The following is a 19,535-nucleotide window of genomic DNA, read 5'->3' as shown; positions in this document are numbered from 1 at the left end:
GGTGTGCTGCCTTCACGGAACGACTGAAACGTTAGAATTATGCCCCATCACTCGGCCGTCGACAGTTACCAACAACAAAAACCAAACCGCGTCACCAGTATAATTACAAATCATAATGGAACGGAAATACATCTTTTTACTCAAGTACGCAAATACACAGTAAGCCTTTCACATTTAACAAAAAGATAATTATTATTAGCAATAAACATATCAAAGGTACTCATTATGCACAGTGGTCTTTATCTGCATGATGCGCAGTATATCAAAAAGCATAATCACTGACTATGGGTCGCCAGGACTGACGTAATGAATGAATTAAATACACCATTAAATAATTTGTGGCAATAATTAATTAAAATTGGTAAGAATTAACTTAAATGGGAACTAATTAAATGAATATTTTTGACATATTTAATTAATCAATTATTGACACATTTAAATAATTATTTAATGGTGTATTTAATCAATTCATTATGTCAACCCTGGCGTTCCATAACTGACGTGAACATCGTTTTGAATGCTTAGTATATTGCAGGATGTCTCGTTAAGAGCTCGCGTTGTCGAGCCGCCTTGAATGAGTCTTCCTACCTCCAGCCTGCACTGTCTGGATTTTAGCAAGTACCTGAAAAAAAACTGCTTTCTTTAATGTCACACTGGTGCTAAATATCCTGAAACCGTGGAATGACCACATGTTTGAAAAACCTGTTATTTATAGGAGATTAAAATAAACCACCTAACTAAGCCATATAAGCCCGGGTTCATTATTTTTTCTGTGAAAATATGCAACTATGAACCTCATTTGTATGAAGTTTCATTAAGTGGAAGGAAAAAACAGAGATACGAAAAACTTTTTAAATACTCTCTCTGCCCACACAGCTGATCCTGCTCACCTGTTTGACCTTCTTAGTAGCTTTGCTACAATCTGTTAAGCTGGGAGACATGACACATTTGAAAGGAGAAGCACTCCACTCTGCACACACCAAACACGCTTAACGATAATGTGTGTTATGGACATTTTTTGTGGTGTTTTATAGTCATCTAAGTAGTGTTATATATTAACAAACTCTTAGATGGTTCAGATCATTAAAAATAAATAAACAATAGATAAAGATAATCTGAGTAGATACAAAATTAAGTTTTTAATTTATGATTTCATTTATTAAGGGAAATAAGTTATCCATACACAGCTGGCCCTATGCGAAAAACGTTATTCCATCTTCTCGTTTAAACAGAAGCTGTTTGACAAAGTGAAGTAAGCTAAAAGATCTCAAAAACACATGGCACAATCTGAAGGAAGTCGAGAACTGACGAGAAACACATTCAATGACATGTATCAGTCTGGAAAGGGTTAAAAAGGCCATTTCTAAGGGTTTGGGACTCCAGTGAACCACGGCAAAGCCCATTATGCACAAATGGAAAAAACTTGGAACAGTGGTGAACCTTCCCAGGAGGACAGATGCTTTAGTGTGACCTTAAACAGTTCATTCATGCTAGAAAAATCTCCAATACGGCTGAATCAAAGCACCTCTGCAAAGAACAGTGGACCAAAATTGCAACATGCCAAACAGTCTGAGCTGTTTGGCATGTTGACATTCATGATTAGCAGATTCTGTTTTTAAATCCACATTAGCTTGTGTTGCCCACAAAGGTCCATTGGGGTAAGGAGCTCAGGAGCGAGCATAAACATCACATCCTTTTAGATTTTCTTGGAAAATTTAGTCATGAGTTCTATTAAAATAGAAACCAATCTACAGGAAACTCATTTTCAAAGAATCTGTTTGCATATTGGCATTATATCCACAACCTTTTGGCCTCTTTTTTTTGACTAGAACTGCTTTTCTCTTTTTACCTCTTGGGCTTCCAGATCTGCCACAGCTGAAAAGCACCGACTTCTTAGATTTTGCATTTTAAGCCTCAGGACGTAGCCCTGTTGAGACACTGCACTCTGCTGAGTGGACGATGCTTTTATGTTTGTGGCAAACCTGCGAGATCTTAAGTCCTGTATTTGTTTTCTTTGAATCAGTGATTAGTTGTTAATTCTGTAGTTTAATAATAATTTTGTTGCTTTCTGTTCTACCCTGGACTCCAAGTAAAGGTCAAAACAGACATGTCAGCAATCAGAGTCCGAGTAGGTGAAGCGTTTTTCTGTTTCAGTTGAAGTCGGACACAAAGACAGGAATCTGGTGATCATTCTGAAAATGTTGTCCTGCTGGGACTTTTATTTAGAAATGTTTTCATCCCAAACGCCAATGGGTACAAGGAAATGACAAGGCTGTGAATCACCATGGCAACAGTGTTAATTCCCAAATACCAACCGTACCCAGATACACGTCAGCGGGTCTGAAAGCGCTTCATTTCCTGTTGTCAACAGTCTGTTTTATGGAATATAAGGCCGCCAATGTTTCTCTCCCTCTCGAACATCCCGGTGTTTTGTTTTCCTTCAGTCCATGTGAAGTTCTCCTGGAAGTGTTTCTCTGTCTTGCACCTCACTCGTTTCGTTTGTACAGAAACACACACAAAAATAAACGGGCTAAATTACAAACAACACGTGGCGAAAAAGTCCGTACATACATCAAGGTTCAACCTTCTCGTCCAGTTTGAAGTTCCTTCAAAATGGTGAGACTCTCTTCGGGAACTGACCGGTGCAGTCGCTCACCTCGCCACGCTGCTCGTTTTAACAGAGTCCTTCATCCCATCACAAGAATGTAGTAACAGGAGAGCTATGGACACGTGCATGAGTCTCTTCCCACCCCATCCCCCTCCTCTTTTATCAACTTCTCTTTTTCTTTTGCTGTAAATTCATTGTGAGGGTCATGTGACGGGGCTGATGATGGAAGATGATGTGCTGGAGCTGCAGACGGCGGGGCTAGAGGCCTATAGACTGAAGGGTTTGTCTCTCGGCTTGGTTGAGGTGGCCTGAGAACATGCTGTAGCACGGCTGCTGGGCGAACTGTGTCAGGAAGTCTGTAAGGTAAGCCTGAAGAGGAGACAGAGGATACAGTGGAGGTAATCAGGTGGTAAATCCTGTGGGGAAAACAACTTAAACATTTCTTCAGCTTTAGCTCAAACATTCAGTTGGATTCGAGGATAAAGCGATCAGTTTTTGGTGTTGTGACTTTACACCCGCGATTCAAAGCATGAATGGTTCCGGCCGGTCTTTGTACCCACCTAAAAATAAATGGATGGTTTGTATTTAAGGATTCAGAAGATGGTCTCAGAGCTGTCACAGTGACTCTTTGTACAACCCAAACCTTGAACTTATCGTAATCACTGACAGGAAAAGCAGCACATTAGCATATTTTAAAAAGCCGGAACCAATAATGCACTTTTTCATGGAATTCAGTTTTAGTCAGCACTCACAGGGCTTATCAGCCTCATCTCAATTTACCCCGTTTACAGCAGCAGTTCAACACGAACCAGCCGGTAAACACCGTTGTTCCGACTAACATTATTAATGGCTCGGTTCCTCAATAGTACACAACTCGACCCAATGCCATGCATCCTGAAAAATGCTTGTTTACCAGCAGATGAAAGTGCAAATTGCGTGTCTCGTCTCCAACATTAATCCAGCAAGCCATTTTATCCTAAAGCTCTGTTATAATTAGAGCGTCTTCTCATCTGATTTGACATTCTAGGGCAGAAAACGCTGGTAAACTCGCAGCAATGACCTTGGCCACTCTTAAGGGCTGCAGCCTCCCGGGCAGCTTATATATGAACATAATGTATTACAGTATGTCTGCTGGCATAATGGGTACAACCCAGTACTAGCAAGGTGACCTAATAAAGTGGCTGTTAAGTGCATAATACAGTCAATACATATTTCCCTTGTTAATACTTTGAATAGCTCACTATTGATACTCAAGATGGCAGTATAAGCTACAAACACGTGAGCAGAATATCTACACGGGTTGAAAGATGGGTAACAGAAAGGTAGTTCGTGAGGAGGTTTACTTATGTGCAACTGCTAAAAATCTATACATACACAGATATACTGTTGGCATCACTTAAGTAGATTTCAGCTACGGCCAAAAGAAAAGTACAGCACTGTAAATAGAGTTGTGTTAAATGAGGTTTAATTATCTCAAGCAGACATTTTCATTTATGAAATAGCAAAGATCCATGTTTTTATGCTTATGCATCAACCAGTGAAGATTAATCTGAGCAAGTCGATTGAACATTTAGTCTTCATTGATAGTTTATCAATGAAGACTAAATGTTCAATCTACATGATATTTGGCATAAATATCTAAATTATTGTTACTCATTCAAAGGGAACCAGCAGAAGTCTTTGACTTGTGTTTGACTAAGTGAAAGACAACAGAGAGGCCAATAAAATGTCAGAGGAAACCAGCTCCAGCAGTAAAAACACAGAAGCTGGCTTTCATATTATTATTCTCTGTCGCTCCACAGCTCCAACCAGTGTGTCCCACCCACGCTTAGATCTGAAGTAAGACACTTACCTGCAGGTCAATCTGATATATGGGGTCTTTCAAGGCATCTGGATCATCCTCATCGTCGTCCTCGTAATAATCATCATCTATAAAAATAAAATTTTATTCGCTGAGGTGAAACAACGTTCTGTCATGAACACAGAGAGGGAGCTGCTCTTAGAAGAAATTAAGATGAAATCCAGTGAGGAGGTACTGGTACCGTATTTGTTAGCGGCAATGAGATCAGAAAGGAGCTGCCCCGCCAGCCCTTCGTCCTCGTCATCATCATCCTCCACCTCGTCCTCCCCCTGGTCCTCCCACATACCACTGGAATCTAAGATGAGCAGAAATAACAGCTGGTTACTGAAAGGTCTGCTGTCCCAGCAATTCAATAGAACAACTGAACAAACTGCGATTTTTCAGTAAGTCAGAAGGCTTCACCTGCCCAACATGATGCACTTCTAGAGACCTGAGTCAACATCACATTTAGGAACTACAAATATAATTGAATAAACGAGTGCATTTGTAAAAGGACTGGAGCTCCCCCAACAGGCCTGTGTGGAGTTTCTGACTTCTGGTGACGGTGTACTGGGGTCCACGAGTACATACTGACTCACCTTGGCTCCAGTCTGCGGCGTTCGTCCTGCTGGCGTTTGCCTCGACTACAGTCGAAAGCTCGTTAATGATCAACTTAAAGATCTTCACCAGCAAAGGAATGTTGGTCCAACGCTCTGGATCTGTTCAATCGAAACATTTGCATTTTCTCATGATAAAACTTCTGCTTTCAGCAGTCTCTCTGTTCAAGTTCAAAATCATTTAGTGTCTTACTCTTTGCAGATTTGGAGCGTGTGCGGATGCCGTCGTCTGGACTGTAGATTTCTTCACCTTTCACCACAATGTCCTGGAGACGTTTATCATCAGTGTTGAGACTGTGCTGCAGCAGCTTGCAGAGAGCCACCGTGCTGCAGGAATTCAAGAGTACATTTGAATGGACACGTTCTTATACATCGCTTTTACACTCTGAAAATGCTTTATACAACATGCCTTGTTCACCCATTCATACAAGCACTTTTTTTTAAATGCACGAGTGCTTTCACCATGGTGTTCACTTCTTCAGATACAGTCCATAATAGACAAAGCTGAGAGTTTGTGTATTCAGGTTCTTAGTCAGATCCACCTTTCACTCATCCCAATCACTTTTAAAACAACACAGCCTGAACTCAAAGCTGAAGGTTTTCATGTTCTGACATGACGCATGTTCTTCCTTTCAGATCTTCTTTCACTGTAGGCCAAAGTAAAATCGTTGTAGTTTTCTTACCTGACCTTCCCCTCGTACTGCCCGTAGAAAAGGTGCTGCCTGCTCATCCACTCGGTCATGACGAACTCCAGGGCGGGTTTCCCTGTCGGTCCAGGCAGGCTGCACAAAAACTCCAGCAGAGGTTCCAGCTGAGAGTGAACCAGGTGGGCAAACACCATGATCAGAGACTGGAGAGGGAGGAGAAACAGGAGGTGGTTCAGATACCGGCATCCAGTGGAACTCAATTAAAATAAAGAAATTCAGCCTGCGGCCCTTCGGCAAAGCCATCAACCATCTTTCCTTCCTACCTGCATGACACTGAGGGTCTCGGCTTGCTGCATCTTGCTCAGAATCGCTCGGAGGATCTGATCCAGCTGCTCACCGAGCTCAGTTCCAGCCCGAGAGATTAAAGTGGACACCAACCTGCCCACGAAGGCGGCAGTGAACTCGGACGTCCGGGGATCCAGCAGCTGGTTGACCACCTGCATGACGTACCAAAGGCCGCTGTTTCCCTGGTCGTCCCGCCACTGGACAACCTGCTCGAGGGCGATGGAGACGTACGCCCGCAGACACTCACCGCCGTTCTGGAGAGAGGAGTGAAGTGATCAATGTGTTACACCACATGCTACATTTTACACAGTTAAAGTGACCACGTGTGACATAATTATTTCTGGACCTTTTCGTCTTTGTTTTGTTTACCTGCATTATCGCATTGTCATCAGTGCGCAGGGTGCACTGTGCCACCACAGGAAACGCTTGGCACACCAACAGCTCTGACAGAGGGGGTTTGGTGTTTCTGACAACTGTGGTCAGGATGTCAATGGACGTCTGCGACAGAGCAGGAGAACAGAAAGAGAAACCGATGTTTTCAGAAAGAATCATGTTCTATCCTCAGCAATCGTCTCAGCTGGATGCAGAAAATGTCAAGTATTACATATTTAAAACACAAAAACCCCCACAAAGGGCATTTTTGGCTTCCACTGATCCACATTTCTTGGGCCAGTTCTTGTTTTTGTTGGTCTGCACGCTGACTGAAGCAATACTTATGCCCACTGTTACATGAAGACTCTTACTTGTATACTTTTTCTTCTTTAAATGTGGCAAATGTCACTGTGCAATCATTTCAAATAAGTTATTTTGAACTAACATAATAAATTATTTTTTAAAAGCAGACTGACACACATTATTGCACCTTGTAATTCTCTGAACAGCTTTGTATATGCCACCTGGTACTTACAGCGCACAGTCCGGTGGGGATCTTGTCATGTGGAGCCTGCATGATGCTGATAAGCGTGGGGATGAGACGCATCTGCATGGGGCCCTGACAGCCTTCAATCTGTGCCAGTTCCTTAAAGATGTCCTGAGCCAGGGATGCCACCACAGGGTCTGAGGACACGAGGACACAAATCTTATCACACCATGTCCTCATCCGGGAAGCACTTTGCTTGGAAAAGGTGGTACAACTTAAGATTTTGCAATCAGGTGCTGATGACCAGAGCATGCTGGGAATTTAGTTCAACAGTCAAAGAAGGTGTGAGTCAAGTACCGTTGTTATATTTAAGGAAAATGGCAATGGTGAGGGGGCAGATCTTATTCTCGGCACTGGTGGTGAACGCCGGGTCAACGGTGCAGACGATGCACAGCGTCTCCATGACAAGCGTCAGCACTTCAGAGCTGAACTGGGCGGCCAGTTGAACCAGTCCATCTAGGATGCTGGGGAGGAAGGGCTGAATGACATGTGTGCTCTCCGACAGTTTCAGCTGATCACAGTACCTGGAGACATGAACACGCAGCATCCTTAATATTTTTATAACTTTATAGTCACTGCTTTGAGGTAACACCTTTTCATGTGGGACTGTTGGCTCTACTTCATGATCTGTTTCATATTTTAGTGATGGACAAAACTAACAAGCACAGAAACCATGAAACAACTCAAGTTCAGACGAGGAAAGGATATGATGCGAAAAACCTACGAAACATAAAACCCAACTGCACAGCTGCTGAAAGAAATTAACTTATCTGATTACCTGTTGAAATTTAGACGAGAAATCAATGTGTTTGGTAAAGTTAAGCATACAGCCACTAGTCGGTTATCTTAATATCACTTAAATAGTTTAACTAATTTATGTTGTGGCTGAGTAACTTCCTGAAGTCACTGATGATGGCATGGGAGACCCACACAGAGCAAGATGCTTGAAAGTAGGGCTGGGCCATATTATACCGTTCACGGTAATACCGGTATAATGTTAGGCAACGATAGGAAAATGAAATATCGCGATAGAATGGGAGTAAAACGCGCATGCGCAGTGCCTTTGTTTTCATACGCACATGGCCGATTGTTGAGTGAAACAGATGAACCAGAACTGGTTTGTAAAAATGGTGCAACTTCAGTGATGTGGAACTGGTTTGGTGTTTGTCCTTCAGATACACGACAAAGCACATTTTTTTACAGAACATGCAAGCGGCCGTCGTTATTGTCGTATTTGTCGGACTAAGATGCTCTTAAATCTGGGAGTAATCTGGGTCCTAAACTCCGTATTCTTCAGGTCAAACGAACACTGCAGCATCACTGGGAGTTAAAAACTGTCTAAATTCTTTCATCTTTAATAAAACGATCAGCATTGCTGCTTTACCAGGTGTAACTATGAAGTTTAACTTCCAGGCATCCATGAAAACAAAATGTATTACATTTAATGGAGTTAGAAGTTAGCAGGAAGCTAGCGGAAGTTAGCTCGCTAGTTTCGCTAGTTACCTAAGCATGATATTGCATGTTCAGAGATTTCTGAAAAAATTCAAACGTACAGCTCTGCTATCACTTCCAACATAAATGAAGACAGGAAACTAAACAGCAGTGACGTTTGTAGGGTTACTGAAGTTGGGCTAGCTGGTATATAATGATGTGCTACGTGATCGCTAGCGACACAGCTATGTTAGCATAACATAAACAGTGAAGCTGGAGGACGAACACTAACACTTTTCCACTTATAAAAGTTAACGTGCCTGATAGTTAGAGACAAATGCAATCGCATGGCAGGATGCTGTAAACGGACCAAACTTCAGTCAGGAGAACAACTGAGATAATCCATCCACAATACGAGGTTAGTCATTAATATACTGCAACAACATGGGAATAGAGCAGCTGCCAGAGAATTCAACATTAATGAATCAATGGTACAGAAGTGGAGGAAGCAAGAAGAATGAGTTTAATAAAGTTTGATTTATCTGACTGCTTTGTTTCGCTTAATGTGTTTTATAATCCCGTGCACCTTATGGTCCGAAAAATGCGTACTGCACACTGCAGTTTAATGTTGCAAAGCACCTCTTTTTAACTTCAGTGGATATTATACATGGTTATGCTCAGGATATGTCAGCCCATTTCTACTGGAAATGCCTTTTGGTTAAACTTTCAGCAAGGAATTTGCATTTGCACTGTTACATTTTTATAAAGCTTTAATGTACATAAAAACCAGCTTCTTGTTTAAGTGAAAAATAAATGGAAGGTTGTCTTTTTGCGCTAGTAATGTTGTGGAGTTGTATTTTGTCTGGCATCAATTATATCGTCGGTTATATCGTTATCGCAAATTTTCAAATATATATCGTGATAAATATTTTTGGCCATATCGCCCTGCTCTACTTGAAAGTGGACATTTAGAGGTTCCTTTAGAAATCTTTTATGAGATTCGGACAAGTCTAGGATAGTGGTTTTCCTTCTGTTCCCAGGTTTTGTGCAAATCTGAGATACCTGCCTGCTTTTTTAAACAGCTCCCGAATGTAACAGGCTACAACCTGTACCGTGGACCAAGACAAAGTTGCTCAATCACAAAATAAAAGGATGGTTTTCTTTTGGCGGTGACCTGGTTACAATTATGAACGGCTAGCTCACCCCCAGATGGCCCTGACCGCGGAGATGCGGAGAGAAGGCGGCCGGCAGTCATGGAGGGCGCTGACTGTGACCTGGAGAAACTGCTGGATGACCTCGGGAGACATGGCGGCTGTAAAGCGACTGGCCGCCCACAGAGCACGACCGAGAAGGAAGGGAGACGCCGCTGGGAAAGAAAAAACAAGCAAGATGAGGTGAGAAACATAAAGAGTGAAATAACCGTTTTCACGTTTCATTGCAGTTTGACGGCTTTGACTTGTTAAAAAAACCTAAAATATTAAAATGCAGTCTTTTATAGTTTATGGGGGAATTTCACGGCTTGTTAGATCATTCGAGGTCAGAGATATAACAAAGGACTCAAAGTTAGTTCTCGTCAGAAGTTCCACGCTCTTGCAGAAAAAACTCAGGAGCTTTGTTCCTGTTTTTCTGCTGACCGGACTCACCCGTCAGGTTGAGATCACCCAGGACAACGCCGGCCAAAAAACCGTGCATGTCAAACTGGATGCGGCCATTTTTCACGTTCTCTGTGATGATGGTCTTGACTGAGCCGAGGGCCAACATACAGGCCTCGTGGATCTTCCACCTGTTTTAAAATAAAAGCAACATAAGGAACAGAAAGCGAAAACATAGAAAGCCAGACTGGCTGTGACCGAGTCTGCCCTCACCAGTGCTCATTGCCACCGTTTTTAGCCTGCTCTGCCTCCTGGAAGTGTCTGGTTGCAGCTGCTGCCAGCGCTGCTGCGCTCTCATTCTGAAACTCTGCAGCGACGGCCTGCAAAAAGAGGTCAAAGGTTACCGTCATGATACACCTGATCAGGGCGAACCCCAGGCTGAAAAGCGAGATCATGAGCAAGTACGACTTTGACACCACAACAAACTTCTGGATGTGTTTGACTGCACAGATCTAACCTCTTCTATCATAACACTGCATGAAACACACACAGTGTATAGTGAAAACAAAAACAAAACTGTTCCCATTTCTTTCACAGCTTTAAAATCTGCCTCCAGTGTCCGTGGAGGTTGTGTGTGTGTGTGTGTGTGTGTGTGTGTGTGTGTGTGTGTGTGTGTGTGTGTGTGTGTGTGTGTGTAGGAGAAGAAAAAGCAGAGCCAAGAGGATTATTTCCCTCAGTCTAAATACAGCTGCCTGGCAGACACGCACATCCTCATGTTCTCTGCTTTACAGCCTCAGATAAGTTCGACTTCTTGTAATTCTTTTTCATTTTATATAAATAATAACTGAAAGTTGTAAGATAAAACCTGCAAACTTATTGAAATACCTCTCTATAACCATCTTGGAACTGAAATGGCTCAAGTCAGTCAAACTAAACTAGATCAAGGAGGCTGTTAATTTACAAAAAAAAGTGCCTCTGTGTTTAAAAGCAGGCGTCATCTGTCAGCCAATTAAATAACAGCTCTCATACCTGAGACCTTTATCCAATAAGATTGCTTTACCTAAGCAGTAGGGGTGCAACAATACTCGTATTGATATTGAACCGCTCGATACAGTGCTTTCGGTCGTATGCATATGTATGAACAATACAATTTTTTTTATTTATTTTATCAACTTTTCATCTGACGATGCTGTCTGTGTTGAGCGCTAAGTGGATCTGCGTTCCACTACTCCGCCTAGGCTGCACTGTCGAGTGCAGATCCACTGAGCGCAGCGCAAGCTAGCAAGACAGAAGCTAAGCTCATTGCAACATGGCAAATTGAACCTCCCCCACCCTCATTCAGATCTGGCCTTTGGAACTATTTTGGTTTTCATGTGAAGTATGACCCTGAAGGTCAGTGTTGGGGAGTAACGGAATACATGTACCGCCGTTACGTATTTAAAATACAAAATATGAGTAACTGTATTCCGTTACAGTTACCGTTTAAAAAGGTGGTATTCAGAATACAGTTACTTTGTTGAAATAAATGGATTACACGGCAGTACTTTCCTGTTTCATATCGTGGCGGGTCAGGACTGTTTGGGTTTTGTTTGACAGCTATGTTCTGTTGTTCCAGGTGGCAGCGTTACGGTTGCCATGGTTACAGGGTGACGCTCTCTCTCTGCGTGTTTCCTGGGTGAGAGAGTGCCTTTTGTTGTTGTTGTTGTGCTAAGCTAACAGGCAGAATGCTACAAGCATAGCTCTAAAGAATGTAGCATCATGGGCAGTGTAGTCCGTGCTGCAGGGAGAATGGACTGTCATACCCGTTATGTGTCTGTGAGCGCGAGGAGGGAGAAAAAAAGCGAGTGGAAAGGTACGAGTTGTCATCGAGCAAAAACGGGAGCTGGAAGCATGTAAATATAATAATAACCACTTCAGCCAAGAAGAGTGCCTGACGAGCCCAGCTGTAAGTAAGCTATTAAGACTCGACTGTACACCGTGTTCGTGTTTTCCTCCGAAACAATAAGTTCCGTTGGAGCAGTCTTTCAACGCCTCTCTCTGTCTCTCGCAAGCAAAGTTGACCCAGACAACAAAGTAAAGCTATTTTTCGGCTACGAGCCGACAGGGACCCCGCCTTATTAGTCAGAGGTCCCTTTACTACAGTTCGGAGCCGCGGACCTTCAGTAATAGTAATAAATCACACAGCAATAGCACATTCACGTTGTTGTAAAAAGCATGATAATATATTAAGTAATCCAAAGTATTCAGAATACGTTACTGTCATTGAGTAAAGTAACGGAATACGTTACAGAATACATTTTGGGGCATGTATTCTGTATTCTGTAATGGAATACATTTTAAAAGTAACCTTCCCAACACTGCTGATGGTAAGCGTGTCATGGACAAAAATAAAACAGTATGTTGGATGTGCCACGCAATGCTCAATTGTTGGGAACTAGTGCGTTAGCGCAGTTAGCTTGTTAACGTATTGACGCCGTCCAGCCCCACGCACGGGGCGATCCGCGGTAGCTCGTTAACGGAGATCTGCCGCGTTATGGCGTTAACGTCATTTCAACGAGATTAACACTGACAGCACTAGTGGGAACACAACGAATATGACTGTAGATTTACGCCGACAGCATCCTAGTGCAAAGACAAGTGGAAGCAGAGAAAAACAACAAGCACACATGCTACAAACTTTACCCGAGTCATTTAGACAGCCATTAGCACATGATTCTCCTTATGGGGACCTGATATGTTTAATATGCTGCTGAGAATATAGCCCAGAAGAAGCGTATAGTATAGCTTTTATTTTGGAAAGAGCCATTTCTCTGTAATAAACTCTCTTTTCCAAAGACGAATGATTTCTCGATCAGATAGATTTATTTTTTTTATTTTGTTGTTTCAGCAACATTAAATTTAAAAACTGTACTTTTGAGTTAAAATATATATTTATAATTTTAATAAATTACAAATTTAAAAGGCATGAACATTTTTTTTGCATCGAAAAAAATATCGAACCGTGACACCAAAGTATTGAACCAAACCGGGAATTTTGTGTATCGTTGCACTCCTACTAAGCAGTGATACTTTTTTTTTGTTGTTCTCTCACCAGCAGCAGGTCCTGAGCAGAGATCCTGACAGAGTAGGAGAAGGTGTCATCATCCTCGTCCTCCACAAACTGCTGCGGGTTAGCTGTCCACACTTTGATCTGAAGAGAAACAACACAAATATACTTAGTTTTTTCTTTTTTACTTCCACCTACACGTGCATCTTCTACCAGATGTTGCAGTCGTTTCTCACCTGGTCCTCAGTGATCTGCATGTACAGGATGATGTAATAGATGAGTTCAGGCAGCGCCTTCCTCACCGTGCTCTTCAACTTGTTGTTCTCCAGCAGCGTGTGGACAAACTCAAAGATGCTGAACACCAAATTCTCAAAGCCCAAAACCTCACCTGCAAAAACACAAGCAACCAAATAAATAAATAAGTGGATAACAATATTAATAACCATGTGTAACACAGCAAGACTTGAATTCTGCTCACCGTCTGAGTCTACTGGGTCGTCCACTTCCTCTGTGTAGTTCACTTCTGTTCTCACATAAGTGAAGATCTGGTTAAGGATCAATGCACTCACAAAAACGTTTTTCTCTCATTAATGGCTGTAAATTTAATTATTATATGAGATGACCCTATACAGACAGCTTGTCTGTGAAGTCCATTACCTTGTCACACCCCAGTGCTTCTTTAAGTATGTCAAAGGAGGTTTTGATCCTGCTGAGTAAGCAGGTGATTTCCATACATTAAAAACTGCGACAGTAATGTGGATTAGTGGTTTAGAGAAACTGTCAAATAAACAAGAGATCACAAGTCACAGCAAATGACCTGTCTGTCTGCAAGATCCCCAAAAGGAAGTCAAACCTCGAGGTAAGAAGTGTTCAGCCCCAAAACAAATGCTCTTCAAACGATTGCTGGGAGCGAGGAAACAGCTAATACATAGATGACAGGATATAAAGCTGCGCTTTCAGTCAGTGTATTCCACACAATGGGTAATATCTGCTGCATGGAGGACACCATGGGTTTGGGGAAGTTCTTTACCAATGCTGTCACTGCCTGTGAGACGAATAAGCAAAGAAAACAAGGATTTGAACCCTGGAAAGTAGCCACAGACAAAAAGAAAACTAAAAGACTGACTTAACGTTTGCAGATCATAATCAGTCCGACAAAAGGGTCCAAGTGCACAGAGTTTCTCACCTTGAGGACTTCCATCTTGAGGCCGCTATCAGACGTGGGCCCATCGGGCATCTGCAGGGCTTGGACAAACGCTTCTGTGAACTGCTGCACCACAGGGAAGATCAACGCTTTGGCTGCACCCTACACCCAGGTCAATAAGAACGATTATTAAAAAACACAGCAACAGCGACTCAGGTCTATACCTTCCACTTTAATGCAGATATAAAAGTGATGCATGAGTAGAAGCCTTTTTGAAAGGCCATCAACTTAAAACTGAAACGTTTGCTGACCCCGCCTCACCTTTTCAAGCTCTTCAATAGCACAGATCAGGTTGGCACAGGTGGTGAATATCTCCACTGCTCTGGAGCGAGTACGAATACTGTAAACCTGCAAAAGTGAAAACAGTTCAGGGAGGCGATCCATGCCGGTGTATCACACAAATGCAATGTGCAGTCATTAATGGCAGTCACAGAAAACAGGACTGTTCAGACTGACAGCTGTAAAATGTGTGCCTGCATCCACAGAGGCTCAATACTGATAGAGATAAGGAGCACATAAGGAGATATAGGAGTACCTCTGCCATGGAAAAGATCTTATACATCTCTGGTAAGATGACTGGAGCCACTAGCGGCATCTGGGTGTCTGTCACCTCTCGAGTAAACTCTGCAAAAAAAAAAGAAGTTGTAAACTAAAGACTCTGAAAAATGGAAATGCATAAAGCTAATCTTCAAGAACTTAGCCGTAGTCTAAGCTAAAAAAACAACAAAAAAACTCAACTGCTCCTGAGATCACAGTCACTTTAAGCGTTGACTTCCAAAACGGATCAAATGTTTGTGCAACCTTTAAAATTCCCCAAGCAGATAGACTTATTGTGTTATTTATATGTTACTACATACCCGTGAGCACCCTCATGGCCCCGTGCACGGCATTAACGTCTCCGCTGACCAGCATCTCCATCAGGAGGGTGAAGAGCTGCGGCCACGCCTCAGGCCAGTCCCAGTGGGCGATGGCCGACACGGCGTACGCAACACTGGAGCGGACTTTGCTGATGGACTCCCGCAGACCGCTGGGCAGCAGCTCCCTAATGGCGGCTTTCGCCTGGAGGGGAACAACAAAAGTCCGACTCGCTTTGGCTTCAATCGTGTAACAGGGGTGTAGAGTTGGGTGATCTGCCCCTCCGCTCCCTCACTCTGACCACTGATTATACTTACTAATAATCAGACATAGGTCACTTTTACAATTACTTTCCTTCTTTGAGACGAGGCTGGATACCGAAGGCTGTTCTTAAAAAGGGCAAATTAAATACCACTGCAGGATTTATAAGCATTGCTGTTACTTCTTCTCAATTATGGATAAGTTATTATACTTCTCTGAGCGGGCAGCCACCTCTCAGATACTACAGCACCATGTGGCCTACAGAGTGAGTCCCTGCTGTAAGTGACAATGTCTTTACCCCCCTCAGTAATGATGAATCATCCTTTTGCCATTGCACTGTTGGAACAATACTAGCAGTGCCTGAAGCAGAGCGTTTTTGGTTTTTAATACATCTGAAAGCAGGCCTAAAACATGGTTTTTCTTCACTGTCATAATGCGTGAGAAATGATGTAGCTAAAGTTTGAATTTGCAACATAATTAAAAGTGTTTGAGATGCCTGAACATGCTTCCTGAGACTGAGGATGAAGCAGGGTTTACCTGATCTGTGGTTTCAGGAGGCCTGAACTTCTCCGATTGGGAACACCAGTGAGTCTCCACATACTGCTTCAGGATGACGGATGCCAACTGTAAACACAGCCAACCACACAAACAAGAAAATGATGAGGAACAACAGAAAAAGTGGTGTTTGTTGTAAAGGTTCATTTTTTTTCTTTTTCAGTTTCTCTCCTGCTCACCTGACGAATGGCAAGTGCTCCCTGAGGGTCGACTGTGAGTTCTGCCAGGTGGACGCCAAACTCTGCAATGTGAACAAATCAGCAAGGACAACAGGATATAAATACACAACTAAATGCATATCAGCTCGCTTAGAGCATGATGAATATAGAAAAAGCCAAATGTGGATGTATAAATACTGAATTTATAAATGAGGTTTTTGCTAATCCTACACATTTCCATTATTAATTTTCACTATGGTTTAAAGAGCCTGGCAAAATATGAAAATATGCATCCTTCAGCAGCAACAGGATGACAAGGGATCAGTGTGTGACATTAAGTAAGAGACATGAGACACACCATACAGGCAGAGGGAAAAAACTCGAGCGGAGCATGCTTTAGTCTGAACATGGCATGCAGGGTGCCAAAGACATCAGGGTGACATCAGGCGCCAGAAGACAATGTTAGTGCTGACAATCCCATAGCGCGGCTGCCTTAGAGCGGGGCCAGCGGAAAGGGTCGGCTCGCTGCGATACTGCAGTACAGCCGACATCAGTGCGCACAATTAGCCTTTCACCAGCAGCACGAGGACTGCAGGACAAACAATGGGAGGTCTAGCAGAGTCAGAGCTACACCCCCCTGGCTACAGTATCCATCTGTCCAAATTTTACTAAAAATCAGACAGAAAGTGTCTTTTTATTTCTCTATCAAAAAAAGAAGAAAAGTAATCAAGTCTTAAAACTTTGCCAACAGATGAACTGCATAAAGCAACACCACAAGATTACTTCAGGATCTACGTTAACATGTTCTAAGTACAAGCATCACTACTACTTTCTTTTCCCCCCTCATTAATACAATTCTGACACACATTCTGTGACTTTGATGGTTTCCTCCTACACTGAAGCCTCAGACTTTTCCCACTCCATATGAAACACTAACAGCTCTTTCATTGGCCATCCTGTGTGTACTGCCCTCCCTGCTGGTCCTGATGGTGCAGGAAGCTGGAAGTCTGGGAGAAGCCCCTGCCCCCCGGGGACACATCTTCGCGGGGGAAAAAAAACAATCTGTCAGTAAGGCATTCAATTGTTAGCATAGTGACGGCGCAATTAATGAATGTTTAATATTAGGCAGGCGGCGAATCCGCTATTGTCCGGGCGGTCAAACAGCGGATTTTGGAGTTTGCGTGAACGTGACCAAAGTAGCTGCTCTCAAAAAAGGAGAGAGACAGAAAAAAGTGGTAATATTTTTTATCAAGATGTTCACGCGCACCTGGCTGAAAAGACCACGCGACTCTTGTCTTTCCCTTTGGTTTACTGACGCAGATGTTGAACCCAGAGTCGATCCCGCCGCCGTGCTGCTGAGGCCGGGGTGCACACAGCTCCCATGTGCTTCATCAAACTTGGTAACTAGGTCCGAGCTACTGACCACACTTGTGACACATCCGGCTGTCCGAACCGATCGCCTGAGCAAAGCAACCGGCCAGTCTCGAACCCCAATCGAAGATCATCATCATTATTATCTTAATCATCACCAACTCCTGGAAATGTGGCCTAATGTTTGCTCCGGGGAGCCAGGACAGTCGCTCAGCTAACGTAATGACTGCTAGCTTAGTCACAAAGTTAGCCCCAATAACGGCGGCCGTCAGCTGTTCGCGCACTGGGCGCGAAGCGGAGGCCCCCGTGCTGTTAATAAGCGACAACACCCCGGTTAACTTCTCAAAGCGCTGTTCAGACCCCGGCTGCCACTCACCCTCTGTCACTTCCAGCACTTTGATCTGCTCCTCCGCGGCGGCGCGCACTTCTTGGACCGGGGACAGGATGGCCGTCAGCGTCTCGATCAGAGCCTCTTTAAGTCCCTGCTGGACCGAACCGGGCCGAACGCTACCCGCTGCACTCATGCCTGCTGTGTTTTCACCCGCAGCCCGCTACAGTCAGTCTACCAGCAGCTGTAGCACCACCACCCGGGGAGGAGCGACGAGCCACGGCCACAGAGGCGAAGCGCGCCAATGCATGGAAACGCGGAGGCGGGGTTTTTGCGGGAGGAAGTGTGTTTGTCGTCCGGTTAGGCCCACGTGTTTTTCTCCCTTTGTTTTTGTTTTTATAGTTTAGCGCCCTCTGGTGGAGCGGAGGAAATTTATGATTTTGAGCTCAGGTAAATAATAATAATAATTATTATTATAATAATAATAATAATTATTATTATTATTATACTAGTTGTAGTATTGCGTATAGTAGAGCTCTCATAGTAAAGGCTATATTAAAGATTTTGTGTTATTGCAGGCATGGTTCATGGAAACTTAGATAGTGAGATCCACTGTGATGTATGGTAAGGAGACGGTGGCACACTAACATGAAGACAGGAGGCTGGAGGTGCCAGTTGAAGATGTTGACAATTTCATTGGGAGTGGCCAGGATAATTAGATGAGTTAATCAGATTGATAGTTCAGGTTGAACAGTTTGGAGACAAAGTTAGTTTGGACATGTGCTGAGGAGGGATAGTGGACAGAGTCGAGAAGGACATGCAGAGGAAAGTTGGGGTGAGAGCCAGAGGCAGATGATCTGCTGTGGCATAACAGTTTCTATGCGCTATACGGCATATGTAGCTCTCCAGAAGACTGGTAACATGTCCTGGGTGTACCCCACCTGGCCCCATGACAGAAGTGGAAATGGATGGATGGAGTTATATATATTTATATTTGTCTCGCCATATAAAGAGGTCAAAGTAACCGTAGCCTAACCTTAAGTGTGAACAACTTGCAAAATCTTGGAGGAATCTGAGCTACCAGCTTCACCATATAATCCTACAGCGAAACAGTGTGTGCAATTTGCAAGGCTGTTACATTTACATCCCTAATACTTTCCCTTCACACTGTTAATCATAAAATGTGTGGCGGTTTGGATGTCTGAATATAAAAATCTTGTGTTATTATTCACTGCTCTAAGATGTACAACATACAGGAAAAATGACTTATGGAAAACTAGCAAATATTGTAGAAACTCAATTACAAAATATAATTTTTTTCTTGTAAAATCCCCACTCATATGTGACTTTGGCAAATATGTAAATATAAAAAGCATAAAAAAAGTATCAAAACTAACCATACGCTCTGTTGCCAGTTATGAGGTATACCTTGGTAAAAGCAATAGTCCATGGACCTGGAAACCAATGTCCCAAACTAAAGAAGGGACATTGGTTTCCAGGCCTATAATTATATACTTACAGAAAATCCATTAAATGTGGTGCTCCTCAAGGCTCCATCTTAGGTCCTCTTTTATTCCCTTTTCTCTCTCGTTACATGTTACTCTTTGGCTACATCTCTCAAAAAGAGAATATTTATTATTGCCAACATGTGGATCTGCCACGCTGCCACATTAGTCGATAATGCCATGAAACGTTTGACTTATGCTGTATGAAGAAAATCTTTGACTTTTTGGGATGATCGCAAATCACAGATTTAAT

The 19,535-nt window shown here is 43.0% G+C and overlaps 1 protein-coding gene across 1 annotated transcript; it reads right to left on the bottom strand.

Annotated features, from left to right (window-relative positions):
• Positions 1 to 2,184: 2,184 nt before the first annotated feature.
• Positions 2,185 to 18,126, bottom strand: ipo9 (importin 9). Its single transcript, XM_082534237.1, has 24 exons — positions 17,826 to 18,126; positions 16,100 to 16,161; positions 15,903 to 15,989; positions 15,107 to 15,308; positions 14,785 to 14,873; positions 14,511 to 14,597; positions 14,232 to 14,351; positions 13,990 to 14,090; positions 13,524 to 13,582; positions 13,282 to 13,433; positions 13,091 to 13,189; positions 10,273 to 10,379; positions 10,051 to 10,190; positions 9,611 to 9,773; positions 7,274 to 7,500; positions 6,965 to 7,113; positions 6,427 to 6,555; positions 6,036 to 6,311; positions 5,749 to 5,915; positions 5,259 to 5,392; positions 5,048 to 5,167; positions 4,651 to 4,764; positions 4,461 to 4,537; positions 2,185 to 2,977 (listed from the first exon to the last, which is right to left on the bottom strand). Exons 1-24 carry the CDS (start codon positions 17,971 to 17,973, stop codon positions 2,867 to 2,869), a joined length of 3,120 nt encoding a protein of 1,039 aa, XP_082390363.1. The 5' UTR covers positions 17,974 to 18,126; the 3' UTR covers positions 2,185 to 2,866.
• Between the last annotated feature and the right edge of the window lie 1,409 nt (positions 18,127 to 19,535).

Source organism: Aulonocara stuartgranti (assembly GCF_965226115.1).
Source record: "Aulonocara stuartgranti genome assembly, chromosome: 5".
In the NCBI taxonomy this organism is placed as follows: domain Eukaryota; kingdom Metazoa; phylum Chordata; class Actinopteri; order Cichliformes; family Cichlidae; genus Aulonocara; species Aulonocara stuartgranti.
Note: the sequence above shows the minus strand (reverse complement) of the source record. Positions and strands in the feature narration are given on the sequence as shown.

What these genes read in the sequence shown, in the direction of transcription:
- ipo9 (XM_082534237.1), bottom strand. Translation starts at nt 17,973, where the DNA reads ATGAGTGCAGCGGGTAGCGTTCGGCCCGGTTCGGTCCAGCAGGGACTT. An exon ending in AGATCTTTTCCATGGCAGAG is followed by an intron (nt 14,598 to 14,784) that starts GTACTCCTATAT and finishes TCACTTTTGCAG; the next exon opens with GTTTACAGTATTCGTACTCG. An exon ending in TTTCCTTAAATATAACAACG is followed by an intron (nt 7,114 to 7,273) that starts GTACTTGACTCA and finishes TCGTGTCCTCAG; the next exon opens with ACCCTGTGGTGGCATCCCTG.